Below are 21,379 nucleotides of genomic sequence, written 5' to 3'. Positions count from 1 at the left end.
AACAAAATACCACAACAAGGAGAGGAGAATCAAGCAGCTAAAGGAAAACAAAAGGCAGAAAAATCACAATAATGATTGAATTGGAGCTTTTAGCTAAAAAGGGACCAACAATGGTCCTTGTCAGGTCTTTTCCTCTACAAATTCTGAACAAAACGTTAAAAGAGGAGGGAATTGTTGAGTGATGCTCCCTTTATTCCTTTGCCACCAAAGGGAGAGGGAACTGGGGAAGGGGGCTTCACTGGTGATTGAGTTGCTCTTCTCTCTCACGCCCTGGTTTCCTGCATATATGCGGTCACATCCACTGTTTTGCCAAAGAAGCAACAAAAGAAAGCTGTAGTTGGGTGGAGCAGTATCAGAATATGACTTACAAGTTTCTCTTGGACAGATGAATGATTCTTTCATCCTATCACTATCATCTATATGATAAGAATCACACCCTGGACCTCATAAATTAATGAACAAGAACACAATGAAATGGTGACACAGCTATGAGAACACTCACTAACAAACAAACTTGTATAATATCCAGCCAAAATAATGAAGTGAATAAAGCACTTATAGCTTCAAAACACGACAAGCTTTGACATGATATAGCATACACTGAGGTTTTCTTCACCATCCCTAGCCACAGATGCATCAGAAAACCACAACTGTGTGAACTAACAATAGCGAACATAGATTAAAAAAAAATCATCATATTTTTTTCAGTATACTACAAATATATTACTATTATATTTTCAATTGTCAATGTTACTCTATTTAAAGATACGAACGTCTTGAAATTTAACACATTTTTCTGATTACAGAGAAAAAGATTTACGCTCCTAAAGGCCACACAATCATTAATCCAAATTCGAGATTAACACGTCTCCAGTAACTGATAGCCAATAATTACTCATCACAGAATGGTACCACATGCTGAAGCCAATGTGTGTTCCAACACTTGCATAGTTTATGAATTGGGGCATTACGATAAATCATTTCACAGTATGAAGGTGAACCATCACATGACCTTGATAAACTCTTTAGTGGTGTGCTCTTGTTTAACAATAATACTGCAAAAATAGTATACAAGGGCATTGTTTTTCACTATATTATAGTTCAGGTACATAACAATTTTCAGAATTCAGAAATTTAAGGGGCATGATTTGGTTTATAGGCAAAATAGGTTAAATAGCCCACAACTCTCATGATATAGCCATTCATGAAGGTCGAAACTCACTAAATACTTTGTTAACTGGTTGGTGAAGACATGAATATGTTGTGAACTTAATTCACCGAGAAAAATGTCATAATTGTTGAAACTAGGTACCTAAGCTTGTTACATAGTGATGGGGAAAAGTTAAAGTCAATAGGCCCCATGAACACAATAGAATATAAAGACGTGGCGCAACTTTCCAGAAAGCGAGATGTTGAGGTGGCTATACTGAACAATGAGCTTCTTGCAGCGCCTCAATGAGTAACTTGTTTTGCTCTCATGAATATCTAAAAACTTGTGGACACTGATAGGAACACCCAAAAGTTAACTTTAAGGTAGCTTTCCTACTAACCTTTTCAAAACAATTCTTTCTTGCAGCATCAATTCTTCTCATCTTGGCAAAAATCCCATAGCTTGATAGACATTATTGAGAGTAGCATCTGCTATATTGGAAGCTTTTGTAGCTCCCTCAACCAAAACTCTATCCAAATAAGCTGAATCAGAAATGATTTCCTCATAGCGAACCTTCAAAGGCGAAAAGAACAAATTATGAAGGGGACACCAAAACCAAATATGACAGAGCATTAGCAAGAAAGGTAAGATGTCAGAAAAAATTTTGAATAAAGACAGGAAAAGAAAAACTCAATCTTGCATTTATACGTAATGACGATTCTGTTCATCTAGCATCATTAAAAGGGAAAGATCTTAGGCAAAGCTTTTGGTTTAAAACATAAAAAGCAGCTTTTTCTACCCAACCTAGTTAGTGGTGTGATTTCTTTTATTTCCTTTTTCTTTTGATTCACCTCATACAAATTAGGAGGTGCACAGAGAGAAATAGTTAGAAACTTTGATAAAACCCAGTTATTCTGATGCGGCACATACACATAAATGCATGAACCATCATACAGCGACATACACCTATGGCCAAAAAAATCGCGACATATCTCGAAATATAAGTGACATTTTTCGAAATTCAGGAACCGATATCGCTATTCCATAAATATACATATAAATGCCTAATGTTTACCACATTTTTTTCCAATTTTTGCGTTGACCTGAATATACTGGCAATCTGGCATATCCAATTTTTTTTTTCTGTTTTTTTTTTCTTTTGGGTACTTAGAACTACATTCCAAAATCCCTTAGTTACTGCTGAAGGTGGGGATCGAACCCAAGACCTCAGCCCCAACCTCCCAAGGATTGACCAGTAGGCCACTGAACACCTTCCAAAATTAGAGAGTTCAACATAAAACACGATATGGATACTTTAGGACTTGAGTACAACAAAACATAAATTGGTTCTTAGATACATTGATGAGCCCATGTATCAACAAGTTAATAATAGCACCTGGAAACCTGAATATCCTCAATGCTATCTATGTACTTCTGAATCAGTTTATCTATTTGCTTTCAAACTCTTTAAATAGACACAATAATGTGCATGCAGATAATAGCGACTATACATGTATCGCTAGTTGGACAACTGTCAAGCTTAAAGTCTTGGTATCCATGTGAACATTGTAGGCGAGTTGTCCCATCTGTTTTATGCTCAACTATAGTTAAAAGACAGACTAATACTTCGATTTTCAAATCTACTGTAACCCTAAGGTATGACTGTTGAGGGTGACAAGTTAGCATTGCTGAATGTGAAGATTTTGTGAGGTTGAAGCCAATGATAAGATGATCATATTTGTCAAAAACTAAAAGTGTATTTCAAGGAGCATTATATCCATTATTTTGCAAATATGTTCCCCAAGGCCTTCTTAACTAATATAGTAATATTCCAAAAGCGAACCTACATTTACATGATGCAGTATAATGTCATCTCCCCAGCATGGAGATCATCCTCAAAAATAATTATCTTGAAAATGTCCAACCTTATCAAGAGAGTTGTAAAATGTGGACCATCGATGTCCAATGAGCTGATTGTTACTAGTATAACTGCTAGCAGTGGGGAGTGAGCAGAGAATGAAGGAGGGAGAGGGAAGGTGAGTTTGGGGCGAAGAAGAAGAGAAGAGAAACTGAGAACAGTCAGACAGAAACCAACGAAACAACATTTTGGGCCACATTTTAGGTCCACTTTAAGAACTTCAATGGGGGTTTAAATTAAATTTCCAAATATTTGAGGATCTCAACTATTGAATAAATGGGGGTGAGCAAGGATAACCCTTAATTTAAAAGCAGGAGCATTAACATAACAAACATAAATCAAAGCTGCAACACATTTCCATTTATAAAGAGAGAGATTTAGCATGGACCTGAATGGGATGTAAATGCTGGACTAAGGCATCTGCAAGGAGGGGTTTAAATGAGCCCCAGTTCATATCTTGACATTCTTGTGTAACTTCCTGTGCGAAAGAAAGTTAAGTAACAAGAAATACCCATGAACACGTAAAGGACAAAAACTATTAATTAATACAGGATACAAGTCATGTATCATAAAGCATGGATATACTAAGAGCTTCAATAATTAAAGGGCGGCAGTATTGGCACCCCCAAATATGGGTTTGGCACCCTTTTGGCAAAAGGGTAGATGAATAATGGTTATTCCACATATGTCCTAAAGGAAAATGGGTGGAAGGTACCACGCATCCGTGTCCTCCTTTTTTGAAAAATGTGGTGTCCAAGTGTCAGTGTCCATGCTTCATAGCTCCTCTTTGTCCAACTCGGCAATCTCCACCAATTTCAAACCTATCTTTGTATCCACCCTTCCAAAAATCTCCTTATTCCATGTCTTAAGTTGTTCCTTCAAACTATCCATCTTCCAAAACACAATACCCTCATTTCCATTGAATTGGAAACTCACATACCAACTTTCCATCAAAGGAATGAGACAATCATCTTTGAAACAAATCAATTCAAATTTGAAAGGCTTTGGCCCCCTTCCTTCACTTGACAATCCAATAATAAAGGACAAAGATCGGGAATAGGTCTGGTCAATGCATGCAAGAACTCGTTAGAAAACAACTCATCCCACTCCGGACTCACACGAAATCTATTGATACGACTTAAAGTGGATAATCCTAACCCCTCGAAAAATTGAATGAGCCCACTCATAGGAATGTCTACAAGGGAATTTCTACTGACAAAAGAAGAAAACTCCCTCATAAACCTATCTTCTTCACTAGAATCCATTCCCAAACAAATCTAGTTGCATCGAAGTCACACCCAAGATACAAACTATCCCCATTCCAAGTTCTCACATCCTCCACCTCCATTTCAATGTCATCTGTTAATCCATAGTCAACCGCCCCATAGCTACTGGAAAGCATACACCAAGGTTGGCTCATTACAAATCTACAACGAACCTTTAAGGAGAAAGTCCCTTCTAAGATCTCATCCACCTCCACCACCTCTTTATTATTGAAATCATAGCCCCTAACCCAATGAAGGCAAAAGGCAAACCCCACAATAACCCTTCCGCAAAGGTCGCATTGCTCTCTGTTGATTAACACTCTCCCATTTAGTAGATTTTGATTTGTTAAATTTCTCTACAACTTATTATTTTCTTCTCAATCTCTCTTCTCCCCTTCATATACCTTTCCCTTTTTGGACTCCATTCTCCTCCCACTACCTAATTTAGGAAGGGAGAATATACAACAGTTTTTCGTTCACCATAACACTCTGATGAGTTCTAGGCTGTGTCAACCTTTTGCTCTGTGATGGAATAAGAACATAATGATTATCAATAAAAGATACACATACAACATACAGCATGAGTTCTAAATGAAAACCATGAATACAAGTTCCACGATCAAATAAAAGAATTTCAAGAGCAAAACGCAAAACGTGATTTGGGTTGCAAACCCAACTACTGGCAAGATTATGTGCTGATAGTTATAGCAGTATTGAGTGTGTGTGTGTTTTTTTTTTGGATCAGGAATAATCAGCTTGAATTGAGTGCTAAAGCACGAAAGCCGAATATAAAGATAACCATTTACACCATTTACCTCTTTTGTCCTTCCTGTGATGATCTGATAAACTGAAAGAAGGTTGTTGCATTCAGGTCTCTCGGGATTATCAAACTCCAAGCTAGAATAGAAAAGTGTAAAAGTCAAGCATGAAACTAAAAGAATCGTAAAGTTTTATTCTTATCACTATTCTATATTTGTATCAATAAAGTATATCTTTATATACATATATCCATTCAAAGAGAAAATACGATGGGGATATCTTATAACACAAGGAACAAAGGGAAACAAGTAAATGCTTAAAATAAGGAAAGACAACCCCAATAAACTCATTATAGACTCCCATATATGCACAAAAACCTCTAGACATGTGTTTTGAGTCTTCTTGTGCACTTTTGACCAGAAAATAAAAGGGCTTTGATGGGCAAAACAACTTTCTTCACTGGCGTCATTACACCTTCAAAGTGCCTTTCATTCTTTTGATCTTCTCCAACCACATACCACACAGAATGGCAAAAGCCAAAAGGTAGCATGCTCCAAATGTGACAACCTTTATGAGAATGAACTCTCAAGTTCCATGAGGCTAATAGCTTTTTTCACTAGACAAACTCAAAACAGCATTGCTCTAGAATAAAATAACTCCATACCCGTCAAGAAAAAGGACAACCGGTAAGAATATAATTGACAAATTTGGCATACTTCAAACAAAAAGGATATAAGTTCACAATTCTCAAGAATTCACCCAAGAACTAAACAAAGCAACTTTGGATAGAACTCTGGACAGAAATAAACTGAATAGGAAACTTATGAAAGACTTTAAGGCCACAGTGAGGAGTTTGGGCAGGAAGTGGTGATGTGCAACAACCCTAGTGAGATGAAGGACGGACTTGGTTTCTCAAATAATTGCCACCTCCTACACACCTTTGCAGGCTTTGCGAATCAAAAATCACCAATTTACAATCCCCTGATTTTGGGTGTCAATAGCCTCAAGAGTGTTTCTCAAAGCAAAAAAAAAAAAACTAAGGCTTGATTCTTTAATCTATGGCGCAAGAAGACAATAGCTTTTCAAGAAAGAAAATTGAATCTCAAAGGAGCCCCAATTTCTTCTATTTATTCTCAGGGCATAAACTTATTTTGTATATCGCCATGGATATATTTATGACCATAATTCAGGCAGCCAAAACACTTAAGCCAGAGATTCAAATTCAGTGCGGTGAACATTGAAATAATCAAAGGCTCTCCAGATAACCTTTTACAAAGCCGAACTCGAATATCAGTTGCACTGCAATCCATCGACTTTCTGAATTCCACAAACAGCAATTAACTGTTATTGACAAATCACTACAGCAATTGATCACTCTTGCCAATTACAAGGATCGATAAGTTCTAGACAACATAACTGGGAAATATTGCTCTTATCTAATACAAGTATAACTACCAGTGTACTCAGAACAAACGCACACAACGGTCAATTATTCAATAGTATTGTTTCTTTATTTTTAGAATTTTAACAGAGGTGGCCCATCAAGCTTCTGTATGTACTCCTGTACCATTAACGCTCCACAGATTTCATTGAAACAATGATTGGCACATACTTATAGGTCTTAAATGCAATTCCTTAAACTCATCTTATATCCATGTTGGGGTATCTAAGCCTTCATCCAGTTCAAGCCTTCTAATTGGGCCATCATTCCTAATGGTCCTCTCACACCTAAAGTTCATCCTAAATTTCTACTAGGTCTTTGGTGATCCACAGCAACAACTCCCTGCAACAAGTGTGAGATTCTCACCTTTGACCTTGACGAGGTTGATACACATAAGAATACACACTTGAGTTTCCAGTTTCTATTTTTTCTATTGGAGAGTTGTTTTTGCTGGACCTAGGTCCACCTTGCATACCTTCAGCATTATGTCTTGAGTGCACTCAAGGTTTAAAAAAACATCTTAGCCTCGAGGAGCTCTGCTTCTGTGAGGCTTGAGGATAGACTAAGAGGTGTCTGAGGCATAAGCCTCAATCACGCCTCCAAAAAAAAAACGCAATTTCAGTTTTCATTTTTAAAATCGAACAATTATCCATATGAATAAGGTTTTGTTATCCTTTGAACAAAGATTGAGGGTGGCTGTGAGAAGAAAAAGTAAAAAATAAAATAAAATGAAACGAAACGAAAAAAACTAAAGTTTTTGGATCTTGGATTACTGTCAATGAGGCTTAAGCCTCAGTGCACTAATTTCTCAAAAAGCTTAAGGCCCGCCTCAAGGTGTAAGCCTAAGTGCATTTTTTTAAACACTGAATGCACTGCATCTTTGCAGCAGCACAGTCAGGAACTGACATACAGTCATTTGGATTTTGCGAGTCCGTTTGACTTTTTAGTGGTTATGCACTACCACATGTTGATCACATTCTTATTGATTGTGACACTGTTCTCAACGTGGCTGACAATCCACAGCCTCATCCAAAGCTTGTTATTGTTCTCTTTTCTTACCGCATGATATAAACTAGAATGAATCAATCACATGATGTAAGCTGATTCTTTCCTTATTCCTTGATATAACTTTTTCTACCCTCCCTTATGGCTAGGCTTGAGACTGTAAACTTGAACCGACGAGACCCAGATCCCCTGATTCGATAATGCAGTACTTGGTAAGATATGCAGTTTCTCAATCAGCTCGGTATATCTCTCCCGTCGCTCTTGGTGTCTCTCTTCTGTTGACAATGCACCCTCTCCTTGTTTTCCAGGATCTAGAACTCGGGGCTCCAAGGTGCCGCCTAGAGTTCATTTCCTCGTGTGGAGTGCTTCTTTGGAGCGGATTCTTTCAGTTGAAAATCTTCGGAAAAAGAATTTCAGAGGTCAAACCTTGGATTGCTAATTTTTTTTTTTTTTATACAATTAAATCTTGGATTACTCTCCCTTGTGTGATAGAGTTGAAGAGTCAGTAAATCATGTCCTCTTGAGTTGTCCTTTCTTGTGGCAGATTTGATCTTATTTTTATAAGATTTCTAGATTAGTTTGGGTTAGTCTTGGTCGGGTGGTGTATCTCCTTACTCAGTGGTATACAGTGCCATTCTCTTCTAGAGGCCAACATATCTGGAATATGACACCATTTGTGCAGTCATGTGAGGGATTTGGATCGTAACAAACAAACTTTTGAGGGTAGAGCATTAAACTTGCAAAAAAAAATCATCATAGCTATAAAGGCCTCCTTTGATACCGGAGTATAGTCTTTATAGATTTGAGAAGCGTTTGACACTTTGTGGGGCGAGATAGGGGGATATTATGTATAGAGATTCTTGAGTGGTGGATTTGTAGGATGTAGGCTTCGAGGAGGTTGTTTTTTATCCTTTCTTTCTCACTTCTTTATTAACAAAATACTTGACTTTGTTTCCATCGATAAAACAAGATTGTATTACAATATCAGTGTGAGAGGTTCACACTGCCCATATGTAGTTACATCAAAGCTGTACTATAGTTTCCCATCAATTACAATTGAATCAAAACTTACATTTCTAACAGTAGATGAGATATCCAACCCCAAAGCACACATAATGCAGAACATAGTGTGCATGGTTCTAGCCACGTCCTCATCTAGATGCTGCTTGGGTGCTGCTCCTGGATGTGTAATAGTAGATGTTGCTACTGTGGCCATCATGGGCAGGTCCACTTTATTTTGTTTTACGAATTTTCTATTATTAGGATTAGTCGGTTTCCTTGTTTCAGTTAATCTCTTGGCTAGCAAGAAACCTAACTTATAAATCGAAATTGACCACTAGGGTTATGCATTTTTTTTTTGGAGTTTTAGTGGGCGTGATTGAATTTTTTAGAAGAAATAAAAGACAGACTTTTAAGGTTTTTTCAATTATTTATTTAAAGTATAGATTTTTATTAAACTATTTGCTTCCGCCAGTTTAAATCTACATTATTATTTGGTATATCGGAGCAAACCGTTCCTTGGAAGGTTAAAAGAAAAATTAAATTTTTTCAGAGATGACAAATCGAAGAGATAATCGAGTTCGTCCTCCCACCATGGATAAAAATTTAATGACCCGTATGGAGAGTATGATGGCAAATATGATCCAGATGCTCAAGAACTTGACTGTTGCGTTGATACTGCCCAGAGAGTGGTGGCACCACTAATGGCCACTCGCAGCTCGGTCTCTAAAACCGATGCCTTTTCTCAAGTTATAGGCATTGCATTGTTGGTAAGTGACTCAAAGGAGGGTATCACACCTTTTGCACCACATACTCCTGAACGTGAGAAAGCAACCATTAGTGATGGTGGTGATTTACAGGGTACAGTGCCTCCCCTCAATGTGAGAACACAACAGGTGATTGTTTGAACATGGTGAAAACCAGAAAAACCAAAGGGATGCGCTAGCTGCCATAGGCATCCCTCCACTACATGTGCAGTCACCACAAAACCCTAAGGATCATTTCCACAGTCCGATGACTCCTATCATTGACATCTTAGTCGGTCAGCAAACAGGGCTACAAATAGTACGTGTTCAGCAAGGGCAACAACATACTGCACACCAACTGTTTGTTATGTTGCCGCAACCATGGCCTAACTATTAGGATTTAGGATCCTTAAATTTCGGATTTTAAGGGGCATAGGAGCAAGAACTTTCAGTTCATACTACTAAGTTACATTGACACAGATAAGTGTGTCCGTATCCAACACGGATATGATATGTCTGACACAGCAAAATATCAAAAAATGAGGTACATCACAGACGACACGTGGATAGGGCTGTCAATGGGTTTCGATAACCCGATAACCGATCCGAACCAAACCAATAAAAAACGGTTTGGGTTTTGATAATTTAGTTTGCTCTCTACCGACCCGAAACCGAACCGATAAGATATTGGTTTGGTTTGGGTTTGCCCTCCACTGAACCGATATGAACCCGAACCGATAAGATAGCATTTTAGTAATATTTATAATTAATTTTGTATATGTCTATCAATTGTGTGGTTAAAATTAATTAATTTGATTTAAAATTTAATTGATTTTATAGTTTTCGGTTCGGGTTTGGTTTGCAATATATCAGTTCGGTTCGGTTTCGGATTAAACATAATATTATCGGTTCGGTTTGGTTTCAGATTCCCAATTTTCTTATCGGTTCAGGTTCAGATTTTCCAAAACCTTACCCAAACCAATCCATTGACAGCCCTACACGTGGATACGTATCCGACACAGATTTTTTTTCAAATATGTAGTGTCCATGTAACATGGGTTCATAGCTAGTGGGTTGTTGCCTTTTGATATTTGTCGAAGGAATTTTCAGTGTAGTGCAACATTGACATTATGGTCTAATGTTTTGGTGAGTCGATATTTTGATAAAGTTCGAGGTTGGGTATTCCACACTCCTTGGATGCTGATGTATAAACGCTTTGCTGAATCTTGGCAGGAATGCAAGCTACTAAGCTTGAGGACAAGCTTCTTCAACTTGGGGAGAGTGATGCAAAGCATAGTGCGCATGATGCTAGCCATGTCCTTATATAAAATCTGCTTGGATGCTGCTCCAGGATGTGAGATAGCAGATGGTGCTTAGATGCTGCTATTGTGCCCATCATGGGCCAGTTCACTTTATTTTGTTTTATTAATTTTCTATTGTTAGGATCAGTCGGTTTCCTTGTTTGAGTTGGTCTCTTGGCTAGCAAGAAACTCAACTTATAAATAGATATTAACCACTAGGGATATTAAGCCCTCTTTCTTACGCTATCTGCTGTTAAAGTTCTTCCCCAGAAAAAAGCCCACACGAACCAATTTGTTCCATACAACCTTATGAGGGAACTTTGCAAGACCCAACAAATGCTCGCTTATTCTCTTGGCTTCTAGTAAATCATACATTGCATGTGGAGTGAACTCTTGCCGCTTGCCATTTCACATCCTGTAATCATCTTCATCACTCACCCAATGTCGTGAGATCAGACCAAGAAATTCACTGACCCTAGGGAGTTCTTTGCCAAATAAACTCCGCCTGAAAAACAGATTCCTTGACTGCCTTCAATCCATCCAAACCACATGCTGCTGAACCGTACCCCTTTTGTTCTCTGAAATCCCAAACATGTCAATAAAAACCTGTTTTTAGTGGTCTCTCAGTAACCCACTTGTCTTCCCAAAACAAACCCTCGAGCCATTGCCAACATTGAAATTTATTTCAGCCTCAAACAAGTCTTAGTCTTTGCAATTCATTATCCCACGCCATACCCTACACCAATACATGCCATTAACCTTATTTCAGAACAAGCCATGCTCACCCAATCCATACCTGTCATTAATGACCTTCTTTCATAAACTATCACATAATTGATCCCCAAATCTCCATTTACACATCAAAGAGATATTTAGCTCTTTCAAGCATCATAACCAAGACCTCCCATTTCAATCGGCATGCAAACACCATCCCATGAAATAAGGTGCTAGCGTTGAACATCACTAGTTTTTCCCATAAGAACTCCCTCGTGATTCTTTCCATAGTGTTCATTACACTCAAAGGAATAGTGAGAAGAGAGAGTTTCGAAAGACTATGCCTATCTAAGCAAGACAAGGGGGTTTGGGCCTTTGTATGCTTCATGAGCTCAACCTAGCTTTGCTAAGTAAGTGCCTATGGCGTTTTGGGGAGGAAAGAGAAAGTTTGTGGAGGTAGATTATTTCATCCAGGTTTGGCAAGGAATGTTTAGGCTGGGTTAGCGGCCCAGTGATCACCACTTGTGGAAAGGAATTTCCAAAGTGTCAGAGGCTTTCCAAAAGAACATTAGATTCTGTTTGGGGGATGGTGAGAGAGGATGTTTGGTTAGATGAGAGACCTCTCTATTTTTTCTTTCCCTAGATTATACGCTTTATCATACTGCAAGAATCACCAAGTTTGCTTGTTCATGCCAGAAGATAATGCTTGTATTGTGTTGGATCTAGGTATTGATACAAAACTCTCAGACCAAGACATACATAGTGAGCGTGGTGGCACTCACATGCAAACTGGACTATTCCTTCTATGAGACCGGACACAGATAAACGTCTTTGGCCTATTAATAAAAATGGGAGATTTTGTACAAGATCATTTTACTTCAAGCTTCTCACTCTTCGTCCCCCTCCTATTCTTAAACCATTGTCTTTCTTTCCTAGCACTAAGGGTGGAATTCGAGCTAACCAAGCTTAGCTTCACTATGCTCAAGCTCGGTTCATTTATTAAGCGAGTTTTGAAAAAAGCTCAAGCTTGGCTCATATAATATATGAATGAGCCTAAGCCTGAGCCGAGCTTTTAGCGAGCCGAGCCCAAGTAGCTCGGTTATTTTACACTACGGTGATGCTATTTGAGCTTATCGAGCCGAGCTTCATCAAGCTCGTTTGTTAGACGAGCTATAATATAGGCTCAAGCTTGGCTCATTTATTAAATGAACGAGCCTGAGCCAAGCTAAATGAGTCGAGCCGCTCGGCTCAAATTCCACCCTTACCTAGCACTCGTAGTGTGTGAACTCTCCTAATATTCTTCATCAATGATTATTCTTCATCATACACTTTCCTCGGCTCAAATTCCACCCTTACCTAGCACTCATAGTATGTGAACTCTCCTAATATTCTTCATCAATGATTATTCTTCATCATACACTTTTCCCTCTTTCTTAAGTAAGAAAATCCAAAAAGGAGGGGTTTTCAGCAATACCCTTGGCACTTTATTGACAAAGAAGCAAATTGTCACTCCATATATTCGTTCTGATAAGCGACATCCTTACCAAGCACTTTCATGCCAACCTTTTTTTCATTTGTGCTTCAAGCTGGACATATTTGATCCATATGCTCCAGCTTGAGGAGGGGATGCTAGCATTTATGTATTTTGTGAGTCAGTCTGGGTGTACTTATGAATGTGGGTGTACATAACTATGTGCGATAGTAAGTAGTGGGTGTGCACAAGTGAAGATAAATAAAAGTGAGGTGCAACCTAAGGTTCTAACCCTTTTCACTTATTTTTCACTTCGCCGTTCAAATAGTAATGGACAAGAAATAAGACCTTAAGTCCTAGATTAGGTATATGAGCCTCAGCCCTCAAGCAATCTACACAAATTTATTATTATTATTATTTATCAAGCAATCTATACAATTAAACGCAGAAACCTGGAAACTTACACAAAAAGATAGACGACAAAGCATTAAGACAAATGAGTTGGTTTGCCATATTTTGATCGGCAGGTTTAAAAAAATTATGCCACGGTTTTAATTTCATTGACATTTGGTCCCACATGGATTTAATTTTAAAATGCTACATGTCAACATTGTATTCTTCTTGAAGATTTGACGTAAGAATGTTTTGTAATCCTCATCTCACTTCCGAATTAAATACAGAATGACCCTTTGCACACAACCACATACAAAAGAAAAAGCGGGGAGGGGGGGAGAACTACTAACCCAGAGAATGAATCAGTTTTGCAGCGTTTTATCTTGTTCACTATCACCTAGAGAACCAGTATGCAAGCAGAAAACATGTCAAAGATACAGAAAAATACAAGGAACTACAAGAAAGAACAAACAGTACAGGAACCTAAATCACTAACCATGGAACAATAACCACAGAAAAAGCTAGGGATTTCACTTAATGAGCAGTTCACTCAGTGCAAAAGTGTTATCAAAGGAACACAGTTCTAACAAGGGGTAGGAACAAAAATCGCCGTGGTCACCCATATTTTAGTGGAGGCGCTGGACCAAAGGCTTGAACCCACAAACTCCTAGGATTCACCACTTTGGTACCATGTACAGGTGGTGGTAGTTTACTCCAACAAACGTGCAAAATTTATATAAATGGAATTTCTAGTCTAACAAAAGTTATAAAAAAGTTGTATAACTAGGCAGACAAATGCCTAACAACAACCCGAGGTAAGCACACAATGCGTGCACTAACACTGCATAACACCATCAGGTGAGCATTAGACTACTATCGTCCATCCAAATCTCACTCCACACAGCTCAAGTCATTGATCTACACCAAGTAACCAATTACATGTGCATTCCATAATGTTTAGATAACACAGAAATTCTATTACATACGCAGGATAAGGCAAGGGAGGACACTTACATCTTTAGGGTCAAGAAGATTGATACGGGAGAGTTCAGAAGGCGCAGACTTGGACATCTGTAGATTAATTGATTAGAAACAGTGTCTAGATGTATTCAAGAGTTCACTTTTAGATACAAATTTGAAAAATAGATAATTTGTATTTTAAAGTGAATTGTAATACATATAGATAGACACATGGAAACTGAAATTCTTGATACCTTGGACAAGCCATCAGTAAGAGACATCACTCTGGCTCCTGTAGGCGGGATTAGAGGTTCAGGAACCTACATAGAAAGTAATTTAAGTAAGAGCAACTCCACGGTAATCGTGATACATTCAGCTCTCAAGTTGAAGATATAAACCAGTTGTTAAGTACCAGAATCCACCTTAAAAATTGCACCACCACGCCTGCTCAACAATAACATATGCAGTCAAACCCCTAATATATATATATAAAAAAAAAAAAAAAGATAGACTCAACCTTACAGTAATCCAACTGAAGAACCTTCATTCTTACCCTCCTAGTTTCTTCCACTTTCTTCCTCCATATAAATAATTTACCCTCTCAGCCAGCTCACGAGTCAGCTCTAGATGTTGTTTCTGATCCTCACCAACTGGGACCAAGTCAGACTGAAAATCCATAATGTAACTGGTTAGAATCAAGAAATAGCAAAGATGGCAATATGGCATCCAATTACGGGTTCAAAAAGTTAAATAAATTGATGTTCATATTACGAGAATTACTAAATGAAATGTTTATAATATTCTAAAAAAAAAAAAAACCCGTAGAACAAAAGATTGTGATGAATTAAATTTAACTCTCTATATCTTGCCGTGTAAAGTAGGCTTTCAGCAAGCAGAAGTCGATTGACTTCTACTTATTGGAAAAGTTACTAACGGTGCATTTGGGAACCAATTCTCAAGGACTTCAATGAGAAAAGGAGTTCTCGAGAAATAGGTCTCTCAGAAATCCGCCTCTTTGGCAACCTAGAAAAGATCCTGGTCAGTTCTCGTTGTTCAATTAATCAATTCCCACATACTGCTGTCCGACTCAATAATCCTCTTTATTTGTTTGTCATGATATTTTGAATGTTTCCAAGTTATGCATAAATTACCAAAATAACAAATAACCAATGGTTATCTAATAAACACGTTTCGCATAAAACAGACAGGCTGTATTTGATTTGTTGAATTTGATTTCCACTGCATTTAGTTTTTTCTTATAAAAAAAAGCTCATTTTTTTTATTGGACTCAAGAAACGCAAGGAGAACATTTTCTCGTAGTATTGAGTAGGCAATAAAATATGGTTGACATATATGATATTGAATCATAAAAACGTTACAACAAACAGTTCTAAAAAAAGCCATTATATCGCAATACAAAATAATCCCGCAATTTGGGGCAACCAAACGAATGTGAGAAACCAAGAATACCATCCCTAAGGGAAATGGATGTCAAACGCATCCTAACCCCTAAGTTACATTGACATGGATATGTGTGTCTATCTGTATCCGACACGGATACGAACTGTCTGACACCGCAACATACCAAAAATTGAAGTATATCACTTACGATATGCGTGTGTGCCGTCTGACACGGATACATGGACATGTATCCGACATGTAAGATAGATACTATCTATTTCTTCATCAGAAGTTAGTTTGACAACATGCCATCTAAGAAAACAAAAGCCACCCTCAAGCTCACAAACGTAACTCTTCTTCCCTCTTTTTCTTTTTTCCTTCTCTTCTTTTTCTCATATTACCTTTCTAATTAATTTACCATTACGTTGAGAAATTGTGTGTCGACAAAGCCACTTCCCTGACCTTACCTGACATTTTTAATTAAAATCACTGGACCCTAGGTTACCCAAAAGTCATGAAAACGACCAATCTCTTTATAAATAAATAAAAAAACATCCCTTTGAAAGTTTAACATAGCCATCACAATGTTAACCAAAATATTCAAAGAATTGTGGATCACAAGAAAATTTTGTTTAAATGGTGTACCAGATCTGTGTCACTAACTAAATGGAGCAAATTGTACCCATAAACACCAATTTCATAAGATTCTCTTGCACTGTTTCAAATCAATGGGTAGTGATGGTTGCAATTTTACCATCAATGATGCACAAGAAAAATAGGAGACTAGGTTTTAAAGGAAACGGAGAGGATAACAGAGAAGAATGAGAACAACAAATTTTTTGAATCTCTATAAGAATAGAGTACAGGGTATGTACATCTACTCATTCGACCTTAGCGCAAAGAGTTCTTTTGATACCACCACTGAATGGCGGGAACAGAAATGGTGAGAGAGTTATCCCTTTGATTGTGTTTGAGTTGGAGAGAATGTCGAAAGAGACTTTCACACCAAACAAGTTTCTAAGAACACTAGGAGAATATGACAAAGTAGTCGCGCATGAGTCCACATTTTTTCTTAGAGTAATCGGTTTTACGAAGCAAGAAGCGAAAAGGAATTTATACATGCATAGTCGATATTTGGCTACCAAGAAGCTAATTAGCGAGCTTAAGCTATCAAACTTCTTTACTTTTTAACTTCATTAAGTGAAAAGGATATATAGGGTGACTTGAAGTATCAGGACTATCAGCTTAATAAAAAAGATGAAACAAAGTGAACACAAATTGTCCAATTAGTATAAATAGAAAATTTTAAACTTGCATTAATTTGTTTTAGTTTTCAATGTTTGTCTACGATTGGCATACCTATTTTGAGAATTCATGAGTGAGAAACAACCTGATATAAGAGAATGTCAGAAGCCATCAGAACAGGATAAGTTAACAGTGCAGCTCCAACGTTTTCATCTCCCTATAAACAATAAACAAGTAACAGAACTGTGAATCACTATAATCGCAACATGGAGCAAATTCACATCACAAGAACAGCTTTACAATTGAAACACATCTAGGTCCATATAGAAGTAGTTTCTACAAATAAGTTCTAAGCTGAAACGAGATATTTTGAAGCAATAAGTGGAAATTACCAAGATGGCAAAGCCTTTCCTCATAATTGAAGATAAGAAAAACAAAACCACAAACAAGAGAAACTGTACTTGACCCTAAAAGTAAAGTGCACATGATCATGTCTAACATGTCAGCTTTGAATATCCTCATATATCTTATGAAAAACCAAGAGGGGTATATCAAGCTACCAGATATATCTTTGTTCCTTTCAATCTTTTCGTTGGAGATGATGATGGATGTCTTTCTCTTTCTTCGACAGTGCTATTAATGTTGAACTGTTAACTTTTCTTTACAGATGGTTGACTTTAAGCAACTTGAGTACATACAAATCCTTCATATTGCTAACTATATCCAATCTATTTGTCACTACAATACGTAAGTTATGATTAAGTTCCCTTGTGCGCTCGCGCCTCACTTTACATAAAGTGGGCCCTTTGGAGCCTTTTATATGCATTGACTACCTTGGATAATAGCCTAGTGCACCAGGATACTTCATAATGGGTGTCGTACCACGTCAGATAATCCAATTTCTAGTGTAATAGGATGTATGCAAGAAGGGCTGAGGTTGCATCGCAATGTATCAGTTAAAAATAGAACTGGTAGCCTATTAGGATAAATGTATCTGAATCCAAGTCCTACAATTAAAAAAATGTCTACTCTTAACCCTGGTTTGCACTTTCCCATATTTGTGTAGGAGTCCATATCAATACTAGGCTTCATGCTTTTGAGCGTAACAAATGTCACGTTCAAGTTAAAGGTTGGTCTACCTCATTCTTTTAGATATTTGGATAGGTAAACAAACAGCTTTGTACATAGCAGATGACAAATATTCATAATAGAGTATCAAAGCCAATTGGTTAGTCACCTGGAAAAGAAGAAAACAGAAGAAAAGAAGATTGCCTAGAAAGACTTAGTCATGCTAATTGATAAGTCCCAACTCCCACATTGCACACCTATTAATTTACATAGATGAACAACTATACAGGCATGATAAGTAAAAAGTGACATGATTTTAAATATGATGTTTTAGACGTAAGCTTAATTTGTGTTAGGATCCTGGTTAAATAATTAGCTTTCCACCCATTGACAGCTCGGGCTTTTGAGGAACATTGGTTGGTTACTTGAGATTAGGCATTAGAGCCAACACCACATTCAGGGTTCAAACCTTCGGAGGGGCAACCTAGAGGCTGGATTAAAAAGCATTTGTTAAAAAAAATGCTAGATCAGATCATTGAACACTGAGAGATGGGTGGAGATGCCAAAGAGGAAAGGGTTAGTGTCGACAAATTAGGCCGGCAAGGATGTCAACTTTTGGAAGTGTGGTGAAATGTTAGGATCCTAGTTAAGTAATTAGCTTTTCGCTCCTTGACAGCTCGGGCTTTTGAGAAATATTGGTTGGTTACTTGACAATTTGTCAATCTACAACGCCACCAAACAAATATTAATATGCACGTGGAAAGTCTAACATATTGCGAACAATGAGCCTAGAATCACTATTAATATAATATCAACAAATGATCTAGACTAAATAAAAGGAAACAATATAATTAAAAATGAAAAAGAATCTGAAAAACATACAGCTTTGCGAGATTTCTCCTTGAATTGAATCATTTTATTCAGCCAGCCAATTGGTGTGGCAGAACTCAGCAGCCACATCAGTTCAACATGCGCTCTTACATGAGACTGCACAAACACAGACGCCTACAAGTACAAGGAATCACATGAAATGAGTTCATTTTCTAGCAACAGATAGCAAGAGTGTAAGCCTATCCAAACACTCTATACCTTAAAAAATAACAAAAATAGGGGCATAAGACCTTGGAGATGTCTACTCCACATGCCAAATAAATAGCTGCTGTAGTCCTTGTTGCTTTTGCTAACTGTTGAGCATCATATGGTAGCGTTATCTGAGATGACATAATGAAGAGGGGTTATGTAAATGTAATCACATGATAGTATATGACGAGAGGCAAAACATACCGCGTGTAGGTCCACAATGAAGAACAGTGTTTCATATGTATTCTGCAATTACAAAACCAAATAGAGAAGTTCATCAACCACATTATATAGAAAAATAGTCATTAAAAATAAATTTAACATATTTATTTCACCTGAAGAGAAACCCAGCTTTTAATGGCACCAAGGTAATTTCCCAAATGAACAGAACCTGTAGGTTGTACACCAGACACAATCCTCTTCCTATAAAACCTAAAACACATTCTTTAATGAATATAAATTACACGTGTTTAAATTAATTAAAGAAAGTGAGAGACGGCTAGTAATTACTTGACAGAGTTTGTAGTAGTGCAGTTGCATCGAAACGAATTTGGTAGACGATTTTGTCCTAGGCTTTTTAAGTATGGACTTAAACGTAACCTGGAAAAAGAAAAGAATGAGAGAAGTAAAAAGTTATTTTGGGGAGTATGGAAAAAAGAATAGTACATTGGAGTGGAACGGAGAGAATGAGGTGGAGAAGTGTTGGAGAGAAGGAGAAACTGGGTGAGGGCTGTGCGTCCCATTTTCTTTTTCACCAAATATTTCTTTTTTTCGGTCAAAATAACTCAACCTTAAATCTTTCGGAACCCACTCTCCACTATTTGCTTAATTTATAAACACCTCCCTCACAAAAATTAGAAACCCCTCCCTTTATTAATAATTTAAATTATATAATTATTCTTCATTTCTCTTTTTGAATTTAGAACAAACCCTCTTTTATTAAGAATTTTTTAAAAAAACACTCAGTACGTAGCACAGTTTGCATACTTGTTTTAATTTAAAGGACTTCCAATGATCTCAGACAAGGACTCATCTAGCTACGGACTTTGAGAGAGCTGACTATTTAGGTAAAAAATGGCTAGAGAATCTTTTAGCATGCTTGCCCTAAGATGAAGGGAGTTTATCTTAAGTTGATAACTTTTTTTTTTCCCGCTACAAACTTAAGTTGAGAACTTATGTACACAAGGTTTTCATTTGTATTATCGTATATGATTCTAAACATAGGAACACAAGGCATCATAGTACAAAATATCCCGATATATTGCGATATTTGGGGATATCTATCCAGATTTCAAAAAAAGATATATAAATATCACAATATGTTAAGAGATATATACGACTGCAAATATCGGTGATATTTTGACGATATTTGTAATATTTGTGATATTTTGCGATATTTAACGATATTTTGTGTATATAACAATTTTATTTAATATTTACCATTGTATTTTAAATAAATATAAATAATGTATCATGATATATCAAAAAATATCCACAATATCTACGATATTTGTCGATATTTTAGATATATCCATGATATTTGCATGTGAAACAATGTCAAATATCCCCAGAGAGAATGATATATCCACAATACATATCCAGAAATTGAGTATCGATAAATACTTATATCCTGATATTTTGTACTATGCAAGGCATAGCCATTGGACGGATCTAAATAATCTCTAACCCTCAAATGAACCTAGCCAACATAACTTTAGTTCATTTTTTTTTCAGCAAGTGCTTCCTCATAGTCTAATACTAATAATTATGCACACACATTGTGCGTATTTATAAATCCAAATTATTTAAATAAAAAAAAATCCAATTTGTTTGAAAAAACTTCCAACGTAAAGAAAAAAAAAAATATATATATATATATATATATATATATATATATATATATATATATATATATATATATATATATATATATAGAAAACGAGGGGTCAAGTGAACAGGGAATGTGTGTGGACGTAGGGGTATTTTGGTTATTTCATATTTTTTTATTATTTTTTTTAACATTTTAGAGGCAAAATAGTAATTTAATGTTTAGAAAAAAAAAAGTATGTGGATCCCACGTGAGTACCACGTGGCACGTGCACAGTAGCTAGTATATATATATATATATACACAGTTTTGCTCTTATACGGACTGGTAAATTACGGACTGTGCGGACTCAAACTAAAAACAAAAGATAATATCACGTGTGTTTATTATTTATGTTTCTCTCGCACAAAATAACTCGGGGCCTTAAAAACAGTTTTCTTAACTTTTTCATTTTATATCATTCTCTCTCTTGTGTCATGTTCTCTTCCTCTTCTTAATAGTATAAACTATAGAGAATTTTCCCCTACTGCACATTCTCGCTATTCACCCTGTCTTTTTGCTGATGTCTTCAATTGTACATCATTAATTAAATATCTTCATTGCTTCGATGATTTGTTGATCGGACACATGCACAAT

At 36.8% G+C, this 21,379-nt stretch overlaps 1 protein-coding gene across 7 annotated transcripts; it reads right to left on the bottom strand.

The window, feature by feature from the left end:
• Positions 1-61: 61 nt before the first annotated feature.
• Positions 62-19,711, bottom strand: OVA4 (Nucleotidylyl transferase superfamily protein). Of its 7 annotated transcripts, none has more exons than XM_086603326.1 (15): positions 19,427-19,684; positions 19,252-19,348; positions 19,121-19,162; positions 18,958-19,047; positions 18,719-18,841; positions 16,914-16,985; positions 14,676-14,788; positions 14,545-14,566; positions 14,377-14,442; positions 14,177-14,233; positions 13,513-13,559; positions 5,149-5,230; positions 3,457-3,546; positions 1,551-1,723; positions 62-331 (listed from the first exon to the last, which is right to left on the bottom strand). In XM_086603326.1, the coding sequence occupies exons 1-14, from the start codon at positions 19,657-19,659 to the stop codon at positions 1,589-1,591; spliced, it is 1,269 nt and encodes a 422-aa protein (XP_086459452.1). In that variant the 5' UTR covers positions 19,660-19,684; the 3' UTR covers positions 62-331; positions 1,551-1,588. The 7 variants fall into 7 exon arrangements, 6 of the variants coding, with proteins under 6 accessions (XP_086459452.1, XP_086459453.1, XP_086459455.1 ...); XM_086603327.1 differs by having other exon boundaries at positions 62-301; XM_086603329.1 differs by lacking the exon at positions 62-331 and having other exon boundaries at positions 1,206-1,723; positions 19,427-19,516; positions 19,583-19,711.
• Positions 19,712-21,379: the final 1,668 nt, after the last annotated feature.

This window comes from Coptis chinensis, chromosome 3 (genome assembly GCF_015680905.1).
Source record: "Coptis chinensis isolate HL-2020 chromosome 3, ASM1568090v1, whole genome shotgun sequence".
Taxonomy (NCBI): domain Eukaryota; kingdom Viridiplantae; phylum Streptophyta; class Magnoliopsida; order Ranunculales; family Ranunculaceae; genus Coptis; species Coptis chinensis.
This window is presented reverse-complemented; position numbering and strand designations above follow the sequence as displayed.